This window comes from Pteropus medius, unplaced genomic scaffold (assembly GCF_902729225.1).
Source record: "Pteropus medius unplaced genomic scaffold, Ma_sr-lr_union100, whole genome shotgun sequence".
NCBI lineage: Eukaryota > Metazoa > Chordata > Mammalia > Chiroptera > Pteropodidae > Pteropus > Pteropus medius.
The window spans coordinates 4,677,870-4,697,903 of record NW_024351735.1 but is presented as its reverse complement, the minus strand read 5'-3'; the positions used below and the strand labels follow the sequence as shown (position 1 = coordinate 4,697,903).

Here is a 20,034-nt window from a genome sequence, read left to right as displayed (position 1 = left end):
TACCCATTCATTGGGAGTATAAGAACCCATTGAAAGAAACTATGTAATTCCTTTGGAAAATATTAGACTATTAAATGTACAGTATGCATGAGTCCTGATTTTCATAAACGTTAACAGGCAGATGAAAGTACTATGGGAGAAGGCATGCTAATCTGCTCAAATTTCATGGCATTATCACGCAATCTACTGAACAGCTCAGCAAAGCAGAATCAACAGCTGTTGTGGCAATGAGATTATTTAAAATGAGCAGAGGGGGCATGTTTATGTCCAGGGAGAGAGCCTGAATGTTGCTCTCTAAGTAGTGCTTGTATAGTCGCCATGGTTTTTTTTGCAGAGGAGCAATGAAAATTGGGTGAAATCCAAAGAGGACAGTGTATATGAGGCTCCAGATGATTATAGGACTGTCAAATTTTGCAAAAATCTACTGACCTGTATTTGTAATGCATGACAATAATCCCATAACTAGCGATGGGAACTAGGTAGCCCTATTATCATAGAGAAAGACAGGCAGTGTGTGATAAATTAGACCCAAAATATAGGGGAGAATGATTAAGAGGTGAGTTTCAGCGTGGTTGGCAAGGAAGCATTCTATCAAGCAAAGGTAATTCCTGGAATTTCCTGCATATGTGGATTCAAAATAGGGTTGCCAGCTTTAACAAATGAAAATACAGGAGACTCAATTAAATTTGAATTTTAGACATATGAATAATTTTAGTGTAACTATGTGCCAAATAGTCTACATTCTTATACTAAAAATATTCATTGTTTATCTGAAATATATATTTAACTGGCATTCTGTTAGAAATGAATAGTCACTGAAAAGCTTGGATAAACTGGAGTGAATCTTTTTGTCACTAGGATTTATTTATTTTCCTGTTTATTGAAATAATTTTCAGTCAAAGCAACATTAAGTAAAGAGTTCAAAGTCATATATGACTGAGCAAAAGAACAGCAGTTTTAACTTAAATATGACTGACTCAAAAGCTGTGCTTATAAACAATGTGTTGTAAGACTGTAGGATGTGCTGGACATACAGGTACAGATAAAGATGGCTTTTGCACTCAAGAAATTTATGGCCTTGTGGACAACTGCTGTCCACCTACATAATAGGAACATGAATCCTAAAGAATTATTAGAAAATAACATGCCTTCCTTTTGATTGACTATAAGCTTTAAGGTTAAGAAAAAAAAAAAAAGCCCTAAATTTTGATTGGTAGGCCTCATTCAAAAGGTTCTTTGTGTAAGTCATGTCATGTAAGATTCCTGATATCTTTCTTGCCTTTTAATATTCTTAACTGTAAAGTAGAAATGATCCAGAATTATTATTCTGTTAGAAATTATTCCAGCCAGAAAATGGAATTTGGAAAGAACTGCCAGCTCCTGAACTCTCTAGCTTGTCCTACCAGTGAGCCTAATTGCAAAGAGTTCCTCTTTTCTACTCTTCCAAGGCCAAGGTGAAGTGAAGGAACCATCAGCCTCAGACCAGTGTTGGCTTGACTGAGTGGGGAGTGTGCCTCATTCTCAGGTGTGGTTATTAGCCAGACCATGTGATTAACAGACCTTAACCCGGATCTCCCAAGTTGGTTTCTCATAGTAATGAAATGATATTTGTTCACAATCATATAAGGAAGAAGGCTGATATTCCACTTCAGATAATCAAACACCATCTAATGCTATTTTATACACTTGTTATTTTACATATTTAAAATTATCTTTATCTTGTTTTTTTTTTAAGAAAGTAATCTTTTGTATAAATATCTTTAGGGTATGAGATTTCTCTATTATTTGTTTAGTCTTATAGTTCTTAAGAGACTTGCATGTACATCAAGAAGAAATTTCTCAGGGGTAAGTACATGTAGAATTAGAACATTTATTTCCAACCAAGGGAGGTAAAACAAGTTGGGTTAAACAAGAGTCTGCAAAATTTGTCCATGTGTTCTGGAGTTCGAAGGGCTTATATAGGCTTCCATCTAAGGAGATTTTGATTTGGGAACCGGCGTTGCATAGGGAAACAATATCCACCACTTTCTACAACATTTTTTTTCATCGTTACATACACCAATGGTATCATCTGTGGTGGTGCATCCGCCCCTTTTGCACACTCCTCTCAAAAGAACACATTGTTTTTGCCCCGGGATAATGCCAGTTGTTGCTGCACAAGAAGAGATTTGACAACATCATTAAGTCACCATCAAATTATTGGTAATGTACATAAAGCAATAAATGGCTTTGGGATAGAAGAGATAAATATTACCTATATGTGAAAAGATCAGACACTTAGGCAAAAGAAGTGCCTTTTGCGGGAAGGAGATGAGGGTGGAACTATACACATCTTGGAGAGGGCAAGTTGAGTTCTAGAAGCTTCTAGAGAGATGTCTTCCCCTGGAAAGCACGTTTTGAAATGTGTGAGGCCCTTTGTTATTGTCACCATGGCTAGAGAGGTGTCTTTTGTATTTAATGGGTAAAGCACAGGGTTGTTAAATTTTCCATCTAGTGAATTGTCCTGGCATAGGTTCTCATCTTCTTTTATAGAAAGTCTATGGATCCCTTCAGATTCCACCTTACCTAATTTCTCCATTTCCGGACTATGCAAGAAACACATTTTCTATATTGTTCAATGTCCTTAATATGTAGGTATATGGAGATAATTTCTCTCAGAGCTGAGATATATTTCTTAAATATACCCATATGTCTTAATTCATTGGGCTGCTGAGAAGCATATAACTAAATGTGTGCTCCAACATAGCAGTTTCCTTTAGTCTCAGGATCCTTCCTCTAGCCTTTCCTGTAGAAATAGGGCTCATTCTTTTCCCTATGGATCACAGCAGACATTACATAACAGAGTCACTCTGTTCATGTTCATTAATAGAAGTTAGTTTCTAAACCATTCTATTAACCCACTTCATTCTGTATCTCGTTTTGTCTTTACTATCCTGTAATATACTAACCTTGTACTATCTTCCCGGCATAACTGATTTGGGAGAGACAAATGAGGGCTGATCTTGACTGCCCTGGAGGAAAGGAACATCATGACCTGGAAGACATGCCTCTGAAGGATTCTTGACATATCTGTGGGGAGGCTAATTCTGATATTAACCCCATGTAACAGTTTTTATTGTGGTAAGGACACCAAACATGAGATCTATTCTCTTACATTTTTAAGTGTGCAATATAATATAGTTAACTATAGATAGAATGTTGTATGGCAGATCTCTAGAACTTACTCATCTTGTATAATGGAAAGTTTGTACCCTTTGAACAACAACTCCTATTTCTCTCCCCACCCACCACCACCTGACAACCACTCTTCTACTCTATGTTTCTATGAGTTTGAATATTTTAGATACCTCATGTAAGTGAAATCCTGCAGCATTTATCTCCTTTGACTGGCTCAGTTCACTTACATAATGTCTCCCAGATTCATAAGGTTTGTTTTTCACCCTGCCTACCAGTCCCATATCTATTATTGTTGGTCCTGATTGTTTCAGCCTGTGAATTCCGAGTCCTTCACACCTTCAATGATACACTCTCCTCACCATCTTTGATGATTTTGTCTTCTACCCTGGGATCCTACTTTAATAGAGTCTGGATCTTGGTGCCTAAAGTAAGAAATTACTTTGGGAGAATATGGAAGGGGCCTCATCAAATTAAAGATGGAGGCACAAAAGATAGCAGAGTGTTGGGAGAGTACATATTTTCAAGTCCAAACATGATTATGACTTAGAGAATCCATACAGAATTAGAACAGGTTTATTTACCTTTAGATTACAGAAATTACCAGATTGAAAAGTTAGAAATTTTGATTTTCTAATCCTTCATGATTGTTATTTATACCCATTACTTTCACACAGTTGCTGGTGTTTTCTCAGGATGAGAAAAGAAGGAAACTATTGTAAACTTGCAACTCTTTCTATGGCAGAGCCAGGAAGAGAGACTCTGAAGAAAAAATAATGAAAGTAGTGAAACAAAGTGGGAGATCTGTCAAGGAAACCTGTCAAACTTGTAGGCTTCCTAGAACCCATAGATAATCCTAGTTTGTGTGCATAAATCAAAACCCCCCGAGTGATCTAGATACTAGTAATTACTATTACCCACGAATAAAATCTGATTGCCTTGCCCTCCTCGTTTTTCAAATGCCCCCTCCACCCTGATTTAGCATTGATGCCATACTTTGGTATAAAGTCATAGAATGCTTGGCAAGTTTTCTAATCTAAACTGGCGCTCTCATATAGCGGCCTTCTTGCAGTTCCTTAAGCACACTGCTTACTTCTTCATCAGGGACATGTCGCTGGCTTCTTCCTTTGCCTAGAAGAAGTGTTCCTTGCAAGGGATTCATTAACTAACATTTATCTTTCAGTTTTCAGCTCAAAAGGCATGCCACTAGGAAGGCTTCTCTGACGTTCCAAATAGACAGTGACCACTTGTAATACTCTGTTCCTCTTCATTGTACTTATTAAAAAACTTATAATTATATATTAATTTTTGTAATCGTTTGACTAACATCTGTCTTCTGTATTACGGGAAATCACTTTCTTTTGTTTCCCCTTGTATTCTAAGTATCTAACATAGTCTTTGTTAAATAATAGGTGCTCAATAAATATTTGTTACCATTGGATGCAGTTAAGTACTCTTTGACCCCACACATGCTTTTTATCTCATTCCTTCTAAAACCTTTTGACTTTAGCCTATTTTTGACTATCTGCTCCCTGCTCTTGGATGTACTATTCTATTTGTGAGCGTCCAGTCTTGTCATTATTGTATTAGTTTCTCTAAATCTTAGGCCTAGATTTCCTATAATCCTATTTTCCCAATAGCTGTTTCTGGCCTTTGCTCTAGAACAATGTATTTTCTCAGTTTTCTTCCCACCCTAAGACTGAGCCGTTGCCACATCCTTTCTCCCTCTATAATGTTAGATTTTGGCTAGACTTTTACTTCCGGGAAATCTATTCCTCCTTAACTTTTTCAATAAAAGACCAGACTCATAACACGAGATATGATTTTGGATGGAGGCAATCATTTTATGCTGAGCTGCTTTCAGTCATTTAACTGATTTTAAAGGACACAGATGAGGAAAATCTAAAGGCCAGAATAATAGTCCAATAATAATGTCAGAACATTAAGCTGATTCAACATGTCTGCCTTAAACAATGAAGGAAAGTAATTTGGAAAAAAGTGAAGTGAGATGTTTAAAAGATATTGTGTCTTCTCAAAAAAGGAGACTTGAAAATCTCCTTAGATTCCTCAATATCTAATTGGGAAATTTTGAGGTAAAAAGCTTGACAGAATTCAAGACTATCATTTTATGGGCATACCCACACATGTAGACTGATGCAAACAACACCGACCCATATTAAAGATACTTGGATCTAGCTGCTGCAGTGTTGCTGCTACCTATGTGACCGTAATAAAATCATATTCCTTATGTGGGAAAGAATTCCCTTATCTGTAAAATTAAAGAATTAACAATTAAATCATCTTCTAATTTTAAGTCATTAACATCATATAGTTCTACATTACATTCCATTATAAGTATGTCTCCTCACGATTGTGTTTTCTTCTGACAAAACTGAGAAACACATGAGAATTATATAAACTCCTTCAGGAGAATACAACTATATATCCAGTAGGTCCCAAGATATCCATGGGTTAGGCAAAGATTAAACAAATGAGTATTTTTGATTTTATTTAAAAGAATCTTAGAGATGAATCGAGGAAGAGATAGTTATCCAGACTATGTTCTATTTTGAGGGATCTGAACATCTGTCTGCTAACAGTGGAGAAAGGAATTTCATCAGTTTTTACAAAAATCTGGATGAACCAGCTTGAAGGGGACCACATTTCCTTTTTTCCTTTGATTCTACATGTTAATATTCAAACTTTTGAATTAAAGATCCTAAGGATGTAACTCAAATTCTTAAAATGCCTCTTTCATATTTTTGTCTTTTGCTTAAAATTTTGCCATTGAAGCTTCTTTCCTCTGTTTATGCTTTTTCCAAATTCCTCTGCTCCCTATTGGTTTTTCATAACTTGATGAGATCCTTTTTTACTGAGCTCTGTCTTATGCATCTAACTTCTACCCTCCACAAATATTCCTTACCAATAAACTCTACATCTTTCAACTGCTAACCAGGTTGAAAGCAATAACTGCCATTTTCACTCTACTTTTGTGATCAGGGACCTTGTAAAAGCTACTTGATCTGTATGCTAATCCTTAAGTTGCAAGTCAAAGTTTCTTCACCCCTCTCTCTGCTTGGGCCCCTTTGTCTGATCACAGAGCTCTTGGATCTTGTTTTCTGTTGATGGAACTGTTTGTCCTGCTTTGCAAGTTTGTCCTCTTAAGTTCTGAGGGAGATGATCATGTTGGAATTTTGAATTCCTAAAGGCTGTGCATTAAGATCTGAGTTGAGATGGCCACCATGTAACTGAGCATCCTAGTAGGCCTCCTAAGAAACCTACCTGTATAATTTTCACCATCTTACCTTTTGGTATTATAGTCACAAAGAAGAGGAGAACAGAAAGAACGGAATGGAGTTTCATGGTTGAATGCCCAGTAGAGAGGTGAGTGATGAAGGATAGTAGAACACAGAGCCTTTTATTTACTTCTGAGGGACTGAGGTTCCTTTTGGTCAGTGAAGCTTAACAAGTAAGAAAATAAAACAGCTTCTGTTGGAATATTTCCAAACCCTAGAGTCTCTAAATTTGGTGACAAATTAACCTAATTATAGGAAACCAGATGACCAATCCTTCACTTTTTTTATGGACTCTCAAATTCCCAAGAAGTCAGTACCTTTGGTCAACTCTCTTTTGAAAGAGGCCAAGAAATAGAGTCCTGTGAGTGTGAAGTCCTTATTACCATAAGGCCTCTGACTTTCAAGAGAACTCTTCCACAATACACTCTTTTCACAATAAGGATAAGAGAATTGTCCAAGGACCATTTTTAGAAAAGAAGCTGTATTTTTAAATTATTCCATAAAAGAGAGTCTAGTGTCCCACATGTACAATGTTCTTAATAGCATCTGAAAGGTAAATACACTTAGTTCACATGGAAAAATAACATTTTCTTATCTGATATCAATCCTTTGTGTAACTGTCCCAAATGATAAGAATAGTGAGATCAAGAGAGTTAAAATATCAGAGATAAAGAGCGCACTATTTCCTCAATAGCCATCTGTTTTCAAAAGACTATAACTACAGCTTAAGGAGAATCCCATTCTCTCAACTTATCCCAACATATGGAAACAAAATATTGTTCTATAGTGTAATTACTACAGGTTTTTCCCTTTTGGTTACCATGAGGCTTACATGAAATATATTAAAAGTATAGCACTTAAAAAAAAACCTGATATATCTTAATTTCAATAGCGTTCCTAAACATTTTATGCTAACGAATATAACTTATTTAAACTAGACAATTTTTTGAAATAAAAAACCTCCAAAGCTTACTCAAAAAGTTCTAGATAATATGAATAGTCTTATATTTATGAAAGAAATTTAATATGTAATTTTAAAATTTAAACAAAATTCAAAACTAAATTATGTCACTGATAGGTAAATTCTCTCAAGTATTTAAAGAATAAATAATTCCAATTTTTCAAAACTCTCAAAAATTGAAAGAGAAGAGAAAATTACCAATGAATTTTGTTTTTGTTGTTGTTTTTGACTCTAATTGTACACCAATTGGCAATGACTTTTGCAAGAAATCAAACTAAAAATAGAATACTATTACTCATGAACAGTAAAAAAGAATAAACATATCATAAAAAGAATAATAAATCATAGCCAAATGGGGTATTTTCTAGAAATGCAAGATTGTTACAACATTCAAATATTAATCAATATAATTCAGACTAAAAGCAAATAAAACATTTGATTATCTCCCTATATGTAGGAAAAACAGCTGACAACATCAATAGCCATTTGTGAATAAAAACTCAGCAAACTACAAATAAATAGGAATTTCTTAACCTGTTAATAGTATCTATAAAAAATCTTAAAAAAACACCATAATTAATGTTGAAAAACTGAATGATCTTTTCCTTATGTAAGGAAAGGACTAGGATTTCTATGTTCACTCCTGTATTGGAGATCTTACACAGTATAGTAAAGCAAGAAAATTCACATTCCTACAGATTGGAAATAAAGAAATAAACTGTCTTTATGCACAGGAATGATGTGATTTTCTGTGTAGAAAGTCTCAAAGCACACCAATGAACTATTAGAATGATAAGTGAGCTTAGTAAGTTTGTAGAAACAACATGTAAGTCAATTGTATTTACTTATGCAAGCAATGGACATTTAAACATTTTTTTTAAAAAAACATAATTTACAATGATTTCAGATAACATAAAACAATTAGGGATAAATCTAACAATATATTTGCAAGATTTCTATACTGAGAACTAGAAGACATTAAAGGGAGGAATTAAAGACCTAAATGAATGGTGAGACATACAGTGTTCATGGAACAGAAGACTGATTACCACCAAGATCTAAAATCTCCCCAAATTGATTTAAATATCCAATATAATGCCAACTAAAATCCCACCATGATTTTATTTTTATAGAAACTGAGAAGCTGGTTATAAAATGTTTATTCAAATTCAAAGGCATAGAATGACAAAAATTTTTTAAAAGAATATTGGAAGACATACTATTTAAAAACTTACTATAAATCTATAATAATCAAGACAGTTGATTTTAATGTATGGATAGAGATATAGACCAACTGGGACAGAACAGAGTTCAGAAATAGACCCACAGTCAATTGAAATTTGACAATGATACTGCTGTGGTTTAAATGATTGTGTTCCCCGCAAATTCATATGTCGAAACTCTAATCCCCAAAATGATGGTATTAGGTGGAACCTTTGGAACGTGATTAAATTGTGAGGGAAGAGCCTTTATGAAAGGGATTAGTACCTTCATAAAAGAAATCCCAGAGAGCTTGCTTATCCTTTTTATCATGTGCGGATGTAGCAAGAAGTTGACGGTCTACAACCTAGAGAGGGATCTTACCAAACCTTGATTGTGTTGACACTCTGAATTTGGATTGAGGCTCTAGAACTCTGAGAAATAAATTTCTGTTATTTTTAAGCCACCCAGTCCATGGTATTTTGTCATAGCTGCCTGGACTAAGACGGAAAATTGACCAAGAAATGGAGTGTTGCTGTAACAGATACCTAAGAAATGTGGAAATGGCTTGAGAACTAGTAATAGGCTGGATGAGTTTTGAAGTATGTGCTAGAAAAAGCCTACTTTGCCATGAGTAGGACCGTTTAAGGTGACGCTGATGAGGTCACACAAAGAAAAGAGCAGAACCGTAGGGAAAAAAAGCCTCTATTTTCTTAGAGAATACATACGCAATCTTGAGCAGAATGTTGGTAGAACTATGGATGGTAAAGGTCATTTGGTTGACTTCTCAGATGGAAATGAGGAATGTGTTATTGGATGATACAAGAAAGGCTGTCCTTATTATAAAGTGGCAAAGAACTTGGTTGAATTGTGTTCGTGTCCTAGTGTCTTATAAAATGTAAACCTTGTGAACTATGAAACTGAATATTTGGCTAAGGAGATACTTAAACAAAGTGTTGAAGGAGTGGCCTAGTTTTCTTGACTGATTATATAATGCAAAAAGGAAGAAATGTCTTAAAGACATAATTGTTCATCAAAAAGGAAGCAGAACTTAAAAATTTGGAAACTCTCAGCCTACCACTTTGAAAGGAATGAGAAAGCTTGTTTGGGAGAGAACACAAAGATAGTCACTGAATTTGATGAGGTTAGTATGGATTGGTCATATCGACAAAAGCTATGAGCTATTCATCAAGACAATGGGGAGATTAATCAGCCATCTAAACAGAAAGCAGGACCTACTGTCCAATGAAAAAATAACTCTTGAAAGTATTTCAGAGATCATAGAGGCTGCCCCTCCCAACACTGGCCCAAAGTGTGTGGGCCTGTGGCCAGAATGATAGAATGATTTCAAAGGAGGTACCTCCTGCTACCTGGAATCACTCTACTTTGGAGGCTCCGCTCTCTGCACTTGTGCTCCTCAGTAGCCCCAGATGCAGCTCCTGTGGCCTCTAGCATGGTGTGTGCTGTACCTAGCAAAACTATGGGGCATGGCTGCCTCCACTTAGATTCAAAAGATGCCCTGGAGAGCTGACGGTCCCAGGCAGAGAACTGCTGTGAGGGTGAGACCGCTACAGAAAGCCCTCATTAGGGTAATGCCTGGTGGAGCCTTGGGACAAAGTTGCCCCAAGATCCCAACCAGTCAAGCAACCGATGTGCAATTGTAATTCAGGAGAAGGGTAGGTGTGGGACTCCAATCCATGGCACGGGCAGTGCTCAGCAAAGGCGTGAGGGTGGGGCTACCCAAACCTGTAAGGGCAGGGCTGCCTGGAGCCTTGGAGACACAAATCCTGCCTTAGTGTGACTAGAAGGTTTGCCTGTGTCCCAGTGGATCTGGAAGGCAGTGTGAAGCCAAAGATTATTCTCAAGTCTAGCCTACTGAGTTGTGCTGAGTGTAGAGAATCACCCACTCCTTTCTCCCAGGGCAGTGGACTACTATGCTAGAAAGGTAGGTACAATCTCCACAACTCTCCCTCCCTCCTGAAGTAGTAGCATCAGTTATGCACTTTTTACCAGTCCCACAGAGTCAAGCCAGCTGCTGATATCTGTGAAAAGTTGACAGAAGTGAAGCCGTTTTAAAACAGAGCCAAGGCAACCATTCCAGAGCAGGTGTTGCTCCGCCTTTCAGGTGTTGCTTTTTGAACCTTTGGAGTGTTTGGACTGGGCAAAATAACCTCTGGACTGGGCCAAAGCAACATTGTATTTCAAACAACTGTTTGCAAAGCTAACAGGAAAACAGAATCTTGACTCCAAGACCTAAAATGAAAGATGTTCTCAAAATTAGCACCATCAGGTATAGCTAAAGAATACCTTAGCTTATTTGCACCTACAGCAATCACTTCCTTGGCTTATTTGCACCAATAGAAACTACTTTTTTCTATTCATGCAGTTATGTCCCTTACCTTTCTCACAAAATGCTCTTGCTTTCACCTCATAATCTGAACACTATTTGGGTTTCTGCCTGAATCAGTGCTTCTCAAATAGCTATTCTTTCTGATCTCGAATAAAGGCTCGTTTCTCACTTTGGCATTTATCTTTAGGTTAACAGCTCCATGTGCTGTCTGTGGAGGGCTCAGGGGACCACCTTTGGGAGTGTGCTCAGGCAGGCTGCCAGAGTCTGTGGACAGTTGGCTGCTGGGGTTCATGAGAAGGTTGAATGGCGAGGTCTGCAGGCAGGCCAGCAATATTGGTTGTTGAGACCTGTGTGTTGGTGGCTTTGAGTCTCTGTGACTTTTCTTTGTTTTTATTTGCTCCCATATGATCTAGATGTGTTGGTTCCCTCAGCATTCTGAACGAGTTGAGACAAAAATGGGCCTCTTAGGCAATGCCCCTAAAGCATGGGGAAGCCAGATGCTCTCTTTGCTCTCTCTTTCCTCCGTGAGAGAAATCACAGGCCCAGGGAGTCTCTTTTGGTGCTGAGGGCTGTCACCTTAGAGGAGGGGCCACAAACAAAGTGGAATTGTTCTTCTTACCTGTTTCCATGTGGTGTGGCTGTTCTCAGGTTTTGTGCTACATTGCCATGCTAAAATCTCTCCACTGGACTCCAGAACTCTCATAATGGTATTTTCATCCTTGGATGGCTATTAAATCAGTGCTTCTGTGGGAAGACAAGGTCTGAAATTTGCTTTCTGGAATATTTACAATGATCATCTCTATTTCAGATATCCAATGTTTATATTTACTGCGTGAACGAAAGAGCTGGAAACATGCAACACACACACACACACAATCCCTCTCATGGGTTAGTCAACATATTGAATTATTAAGCCAAATGTGGCATGCACGACAATCCTAAAGATTTAGATAGGATGTTAAGGCCTGGTGTAAAGTAAATATTAAAGGATATTTTGATTAAAAAGAATAAAAATGCCAAGGGATAGGATAAATAGACTTTATTACTGTACATGCCTAACTAAAAGATATTTGTAGGGAAGCAGAGAGACAGACACAAGTAAGGAGATCATTCTATAGTCAACAAGAGAAAACTAATAAAAACCATGAAGAATATATCAGTGTGTCTAGCAGCTTTTTGGAACACACCAGAAAGTTACTTTTCCTAGAGATTCCAGAGAGTTTGCTCATCTTATTTTGATAGCAGTTGAGGTGTCTCCAAAGTCTGTTGTTCTTTCAAGGTTTTGACATCTTTCCCATGTATTTATAAGAATTTTTTCTTTCTCTTGTAGTCCTCCTCTCCCCATTCCCCCAACTACTAAAACTATGATTTCATCTCTATTATATCAGTCTTTCCGGTTTTTTTTCCCTTAGTGATATAAGACATCGTGGTTCCAGGCTAAATAAGAAAAACAATCACTTTGGGATCATGCCAAGTCCAAATTATAGGTATTGGGTACCACATTATTTTAATTTAATAAAGCCAGATTAAGAGACTCTTATGAACTTTTAGAAACACTCACAGGAAGTCAGTTTACTTGCAGAACAAATATTGTGCACCCAATTTTGTAGAGTCTAGGGCTGGATAACTAATATAGGGCTAGATTGACTAGGTAGAGAGGCTCAGTTTATTATCTCTACCCAAAATAGACATAGTCTTTGTAAACTAAATGCAATTCAGGTGTGATGCCTGTAGCTGGTATCCCGAGAGAGTGGAGAGGAGGGAAGAGGAGGAAGTGAAAGCAAACCATCTAGCTCTCTCACCATTTATGTACTTAGTTCCTGACCTACAGCATAACTTTACTGTTTTAAAGTCAGTTTTTCCCTAAATCTAGTTAAGATAAGATTGTACCAAATTATTGCAGAAAATATCCATATTCTGCGAACTAAACAAATGAATAAAGACATCATAAATATTGCATTATAGGAAAAAAAAAGGGGAGTCTTCACTACAAAACTACATTTTATAATCAGAAAAATCTTATAAATGAATGTAAACTAAGACTCTTTCTAAGAACTGCTTTGAGGGATCAGGAAAGGACAGTGAGAACTTCTGACATGATGTGGGAAGATGAACTTGTAGTCAGAAGTTATGAAGCATCAAAACGTCTATTTAAAAGGAATATTGACAGCATATGCTCGAAAGGGGTCTATATATTTTTACAGTAAAATGTTTAGGTTCTATGAAGTATTATATGTCTAGTGGAGTAAAACACTGAGTATCTAAATGATCACAATGTTTCTTCATAGGAGTAAAATATCAAAATCTCTTTTTTAATTGAGGTTTTAACTTTTAGGGTACTTAATAAACATTTCAGTTTACCTTCAACCTTTCATTCTCTCTCCCTTCTTGTTTTCATCTCTTTCCAGTTATCTGCCACACAGTTACAATCTTTATGTTTTATCTTATATTATTTCCTCTTTCCTTATTCCAATTTTCTCCCCTTTCTTTATCTATATCTCTCCCGCTCCACGATATGTTCTGGATTTCCTCTGTATTTTGCCTTGGCATTTTCTTCGTGCTTTCTGTGTGTCTATTTAATTATGTTTCATATAATTATATTTTCCAGCTTTTTTTGTTAATCTTTCAGGTTTTTTGACAAATTTTTAAAAAATTGTTAAATCAATGGGCTTTTTCACTTTTAAAGATATTGGAGCTGAAAATGAGTCACAAAGAAGTACCATCTGAGTAGATTCGAAATCGATATTTATTTATTTTTATTGACAAAGGATAATAAAAATTTGAAATAAAGCTGGAATAAATCAATATGTATATTCCAAAGTTTTCAGATGCAAAGAATTTTCTTTTCGACACTTTTCTTCACTTTATTTTATTCTGCGCTTCCTGGGTTCCTGATAATCTGAATAGATAAGTGGTGTGGGAACTGGTATGAGGACCCACCATGCTCTGCAGCATTTCCACCTTCTTCGGCAGCCAGAAACTTCATCCTCTATTACTTTGCAGATGTCTCTCCTGCAAATTCCAGACAGATTGATACAGTGGCTTTCAGAGGGACCCAAACCACTTCTTACTGCTGAAAAAGAGTCAGTGAGATAATCAGTTCATGAATGTAAAACCATAAATACTCTTAGTGTGAGAATGGAAGAGTTCGGGATTGAGCCTTTCTATATGGAGAAAAGAAGTTGGACAAGGGCTATTCAGTGGCTGCATCATGTTCACTGTCTTTCCTTTTTGCTTGAGTGTTAATAAATCTTTCCATCCTTATAAGTTTATTGGCATTGCTAATTTATGCTTCAAAAAGAACTTTGGTAAAAGTGAAACAGCAGGGGGGTGGACAAAACATGTGTTTTAAATACACCCGTTTCTTTATTGTTTTACTTCTTTGTATAGACCTTCAACAAAGATTTACTAAATTTCTATTCAGGCATTTTTCTTTGTACTAATAATAGAACAGTGAAAATGGCAGAAATGTTTTTTATTCTCACAAGACTTATATTCAATAAAGAAAATCTGACCATACAAAAATAGATTGATAAAATAATTTCAGAAAGTGGCAGGTTTTAGAACAAAATAATACAATAATGGATCAGGAAAGAGCTGGAGAACGGAGTTTATAAAATGGACAGGAAAGGCTTTCTGAGGAGGATGTAGCATTTGAGCTGAGATCTGAATGATGAGAATGAAAAAAGACAAGCAGATATCTATGTGAAGGTATTATATGCATGCAAAGCAGGAGCAGGGTCCCTGGCTTAGCTTATTTAAAGAAAGACCTGTGTAGATTGAGCACATTGGAAAAGAAAATTCTAAAAGTCTTATGGTACCACGAAAACCCCCCAAAGCCAAGGAAATCTTGAGAAAGAAGAACAAATCTAGAGGCATCACACTTGCAATGTCAAACTATATTCCAAAGCTATGGCATTCAAAACAGTATGGTATTATTATAAAAACAGACACAATAGAACAATGAAACCGAATTGAGAGGCTGGAAATAAACCTATGTGTATATAGTCAACTAATGTTTGACAAAGAAACCAAGAACACTCAATGCAGAAAGGATAGTTTCTTCAATAAACGGTGCTGGGAAAACTGGATATCCACATGCAAAATGATAAAACTGGACCCCTACTTTACACCACTCAAAAAAAATAACTTGAACAGGATTAAAGGTTTCAGTGTAAGACCCAAAGCCATAAAGTCCTAGAGGAAAACACAGGAAAAAATTTTCTTGACATTGGTCTTGGCAATGAATTTTTTGGTTATGACACTAAAAGCACAGCCATAAAAGGAAAAATAAATAAGTGGGACTGCATCAAACTAAAAAGTCTCTCCACATAAAAAGAAACAATCAATAAAATGACAAGTCATCCTATAGAATGGGAAAAAAATATTTGCAAACTATATATCTGATAAGGGGTTAATATCCCAAATATATAAGGAACCCATACAATTCAAGCAAAAAACAAAAACAAAAAATATCCTACAAATTAAAATATGGGCAGAGGACTTGAATAGATATTTTTCCAACAAAGACTAACAAATGGCCAACAAGTACATGAAAAAGGGTTCAACATCACTAATCATCAGAAAACGCATCAAAACCACACTGATATATCATCTCATGCCTGTTAGAAAGGCTATTACCAAAGAGACAAGAGATAACGAGTACTGGTGAGAATGTGGAGAAAAGTGAACACTGGTGCACTGCTGGTGGAAATGTAAATTTGTGCAGCCACTGTGGAAAACAGTATGATGATTCCTCAAAAAATTAAAAATAGAACTACTATATGATCCTGCAATCTCACTTCTGGGTATCTATTTGAAGGAGATGAAATCACTATTTAAAAGAGCTAACTGCATTCTCATGTTCATTGCAGCAATATTCGCAATGGTTAAGACATAAAAACAACCTAAGAGTCCATCAACAGGATAGATGTTAAATCCATTGACATTGAATCTGTCAGTGGATGATGAAAATGTGGCATATATAACAATAGAATATTATCTAGCCACAAAAGAGAGAAATTTTGCGAACACTTTGCCCTTTCACTGAGTATGGGGCAACTGTTCTCTGAGGCTGGTCACAATACAGGAGCCCTGAGAGACACCTCCTAGGATGCAGACATGGAGGTCTACTGGGGAGGGGAGTGTAGAAGAGCCATGAGAGGCTCCATGGAATGCTGGCCATGGCACATTGTGATGGGAGGAAGCTGTATATAGAGGAGATATGTGGGAAAAAATTCAGGAGCTCATTTTGGATATATTAATTTGGAAATTAAACATCCAAATAGAGATATAAGTTACCGTGATTGGCCATTCATTACAAGTCTGAAGTTCAGAAGAGAGGTTCGGGAGGAGAATTTAAAAGGATGAGACTGGACCCAAGGATTGAATGGAGAGAGAGAAGAGAAAAGGGCCAGGAACTGAGCCGTGGATCTCTCCAATATGAAGAATTATGGGAGAAGAAGAGGAAGCAGCAAAGAAAACTGAAGAGGCACCTCCAGTGATGCAGGTGAGAATCAAGGGATGTACTATCCTGGAAGCCAATTGAAGAAAGTACAATAAGAAGAATGACCACCTGTGTCAAATGCTGATGATGGGCCAAATAAGGTCACCTTGAGAAATGACCATTGGGTCTAGCGATGTGGAGATTTTTGGTAACTCTGACAAAAGTAGGTTCAGTAGAAGGGGAAGGGATCGGGAAAATGCCTGATCAGGATATATTTGAGAAAGAATGAGAAGCAAGAAATTAGAGACAGAATGTATGGACAATTCTTTTAAGGCATTTTATTGCAAAATGGAATATAAATAGATAGTGATAGCTTGCGTTAGAAGAGGAGCAAAAAAATTTTTTCTTCAGATCAGAAAAACTATAGTATGCTTTTATGCTAATGCTAATAATCCAGTAGAAAGAAAATTGATATAAAGAAGAGGGAATGACTGTTGCAGAGAAAATTCTAAGTACACAAGAGAGTATGGAATATAGTGCACAAATTTATGACATCCTTTACTTTTCTTTGAATCTCTGAAACAGAGTTTGTGATGTCAACTGAGATGGTTATTTTAAGTATGTTCTCATTTTTTCTTGATCAATGTCATCAGATTACTATAAAGTGTATTAATCTTTAAAAAGCCAACTTTTGACTTTTTGATTTTTATATTTTTTCTTTCATGTGTTTCTCTAAATTCTAATTTACTTTTATTCCACAAGTTTTGACATATAGCTTATTTTAGTATAACTCATTTTCTAATTTTCATTTTGTCACATGCCTAATGTAGAAGTATATTTCTTAATTTCCAAATGTTTATATTTGTGTAAATAATTTCTAGCTTAAATGAATTAGGTTCAAAGAAAATTGTTTTTCTAATTTTCCAAGATTTTACTAATTTATTTTTCCAGTGATATTGAGATATGATTGACACATAATATTGTGTAAGTTTAAAGTGTACAACATGGTGATTTTATAAACTGATTAATTTTAATCTTTGAAATTTTGACATCTGCTTTATGATTAAATGGCCATTTTTATAAATTCTTTGGCTGCACTTAAAAATGTGTATTTTGTAATTGGGTGCATTGTTTTATGTTTGTTAATCATTTTGTAGTTATTCGATGTGGTGTTCTAAATCTGCTAATCATGTTGTTCAAATATTTTATGTATTTACCGATATTTGCTGGTTGCCCTATTAATTAGTGAGAGGAAGATGAGTTTTGTCATTTCATTCCTAATATAGTATGAGAATCCATTATCTGGTGCATGTAAACTTGTTTATTTCAATTTCTTGATTAATTGAATCTTTTAACAATTTGAAATAGCTTTATTTATAGAAATTTTCAATTTCCTTGCTGGGTAATACATCCATGGAATATATTTTTTAATCTGTGTTTTAGAGCTGCCATAAAAAAAGTACCACATACTGGTGGCTTAAATAGGAGAAATTTTTTTCTCACAGTTCTGGAAGGTAGAAGTCTGAGATCAAGGTGTCAAGAGCATTGAGTCTGGCTTCCGATCAAGATAGCATAGTAGATAAACGCTGTGCTTGCTTCCCTCATGATCACATCAAAATTACAATTAAACTATAGAACAATCATCATGGAAAATTGCCTGAAGTCTAGATAAATAGAAGTCCTATCACTAAGGATATACAGAAGAAACGAGCAGTAGAAAGGACGGGTAGAGAAATGGAACGGGCTGGTCCCACACCCATAAGTGGCAGTTAAAAATAGGGAGGGATATCTTGGCTGCAGAGGTCTCCCCTGAGGAGAGAGGGGGCCCAACCCCACACCAAGCTCTCTAGCCCAGAGTTCCAGTGCCCGAAAAGAGAAGTCTCCATAACTTTTAGCCATGAAAACCAGTGGAGATTGTGGCTAAGTGAGACAGAGGGCTGCTGGAATCTCCGGCATGCTTCTTAAAGGGCCCACACTCAGACATACATGCTGATAGACTCACTTGCTCTGAGTTCAAGCACTGGGGCAGCAGCTTGAAAGGCACCAAGGACATACAGGGAAGAGCTGAGTTGTCTGGCTTTGGGGTAAGAGCTGGAGGGGCAGCCTCCCCCAGACAGAAGTGCTGGCAGAAACCATTGTTCCTTTGTTGAGCCCTCTCCTGACCCAGCATGTAGACTCAGGCAGGTGTCATGTCTGAGTCTCCATCGACCTGGCTAACACCATTTGCCTTGACCTGGTGATTTCCTGAGACTTTGCTCCTACCCAATTTGTGGGCCCACCCAAGTCACTTCCAGTTGCTTTTCCATATTAATGACCTGTCTTGCCTCATGCTGTGGACTTTCCTAAAATCTCTCAAAGCTTCACTGATCCCAAACAAAAATCGTCTGTCCTCACTATGCCCTGTACTTTTTGCTAAGTATCCCCAAGTCTGGCACTAGCAGCTGCTGACCTTGGTTCACAGCTTAGGTTCTCCCAAGCACCTCCAAACCTAACACAAGTGGCAACCATTTGAAGATCACTTTGTAACTCATACCAAGTGGCCCTGGGCAGGGTACAGGCAGTGGCTGACATTAGCCTGTAACAGAGCCCCTCCCAAGAGGGCCCAGAACCAACACACTCAATGGCCCATGTGGGTCCCAGGCCTGGCTAGTCCCAGGTCTGGCTGTGATCCAGGCTCGCTAGGAATAGGACCCCAGAATTAGAATGTTATGTTAGTGTAGTAGAGCACCTACGCCTAAAATATGTAAACATAATTCAGCTTATTGCATCATGCATGTGTGGCTGAATGCCACTATTGTATTCTGATATGTGTGGAGCCATGCAGTCCCCTGGAGAGTAGAAGAGGAGCACAAGAAAGGGAGCAGAAGCCTGCTCCCTGCAATAGACTGCACTTCCCGCAATAGAACTGCGCTCTCCGTAATAAAGTTGGTGCCTGCCGTTTCATTCTCATGTCGGCCTCTTCTGCATTCTTCCAACTGGGCATCTCACCACTGAAACCTTACCTTCTTGATCAGCTCGGCGCTGATAGCCAGCTTCAAATCACACCAGAGTACCACCTAACAACCTCTACAAATGGCATACCCAACGGGCAGACTGGGCAGGCATCGGAACCCTGCAAATTCTGCTCCATAGGGTATACCCCTGCACAATAGCTCTTCCACTGTAGTCCTCGTAACCAATTTGGCTGAGAGTTAATCCCTCCCATTGATGTGCAAACAGACGCCAAAGCTCAGCTACAACAGGAGGGCATACACAACCCACAAGGGACATACCTGGAGCACCTGGCTCAGAAGACAAGAGAGACTGTGCCACTGGTCCCCACAGCACACCTACTATATAAGGATACTCAATTAAGACTGGGAGACATGGCAGCCCTACCTCATACATAGAAACAAAGACAGGGGGCAGCCAAAATGGGGAGAGAAAAAAACATATCCCACATGAAAGAACAGAACAAAGCTCCAGGAAAAAAAAAAAAACAACAAAAAAACAAAAACTAAATTAAATGGAGATAAGCAATCTACCAGACGCAGAGTTTTAAACACTGGTTATAAGGATGCTCAACGATATCAGTGAGAACTTCGAGAAAGAGGTAGGAAACATAGAA

At 37.2% G+C, this 20,034-nt stretch overlaps 2 protein-coding genes across 2 annotated transcripts; both read right to left on the bottom strand.

Annotated features, from left to right (window-relative positions):
• Positions 1-1,970: 1,970 nt before the first annotated feature.
• On the bottom strand, positions 1,971-6,537 carry DEFB130A (defensin beta 130A). The gene is made up of 2 exons (XM_039846523.1): positions 6,480-6,537; positions 1,971-2,152 (listed from the first exon to the last, which is right to left on the bottom strand). The coding sequence occupies exons 1-2, from the start codon at positions 6,535-6,537 to the stop codon at positions 1,971-1,973; spliced, it is 240 nt and encodes a 79-aa protein (XP_039702457.1).
• Positions 6,538-13,845: 7,308 nt separating this feature from the next.
• LOC120589087 (beta-defensin 109) lies at positions 13,846-19,557 on the bottom strand. Its single transcript, XM_039846520.1, has 2 exons — positions 19,509-19,557; positions 13,846-14,054 (listed from the first exon to the last, which is right to left on the bottom strand). The coding sequence occupies exons 1-2, from the start codon at positions 19,555-19,557 to the stop codon at positions 13,846-13,848; spliced, it is 258 nt and encodes an 85-aa protein (XP_039702454.1).
• Positions 19,558-20,034: the final 477 nt, after the last annotated feature.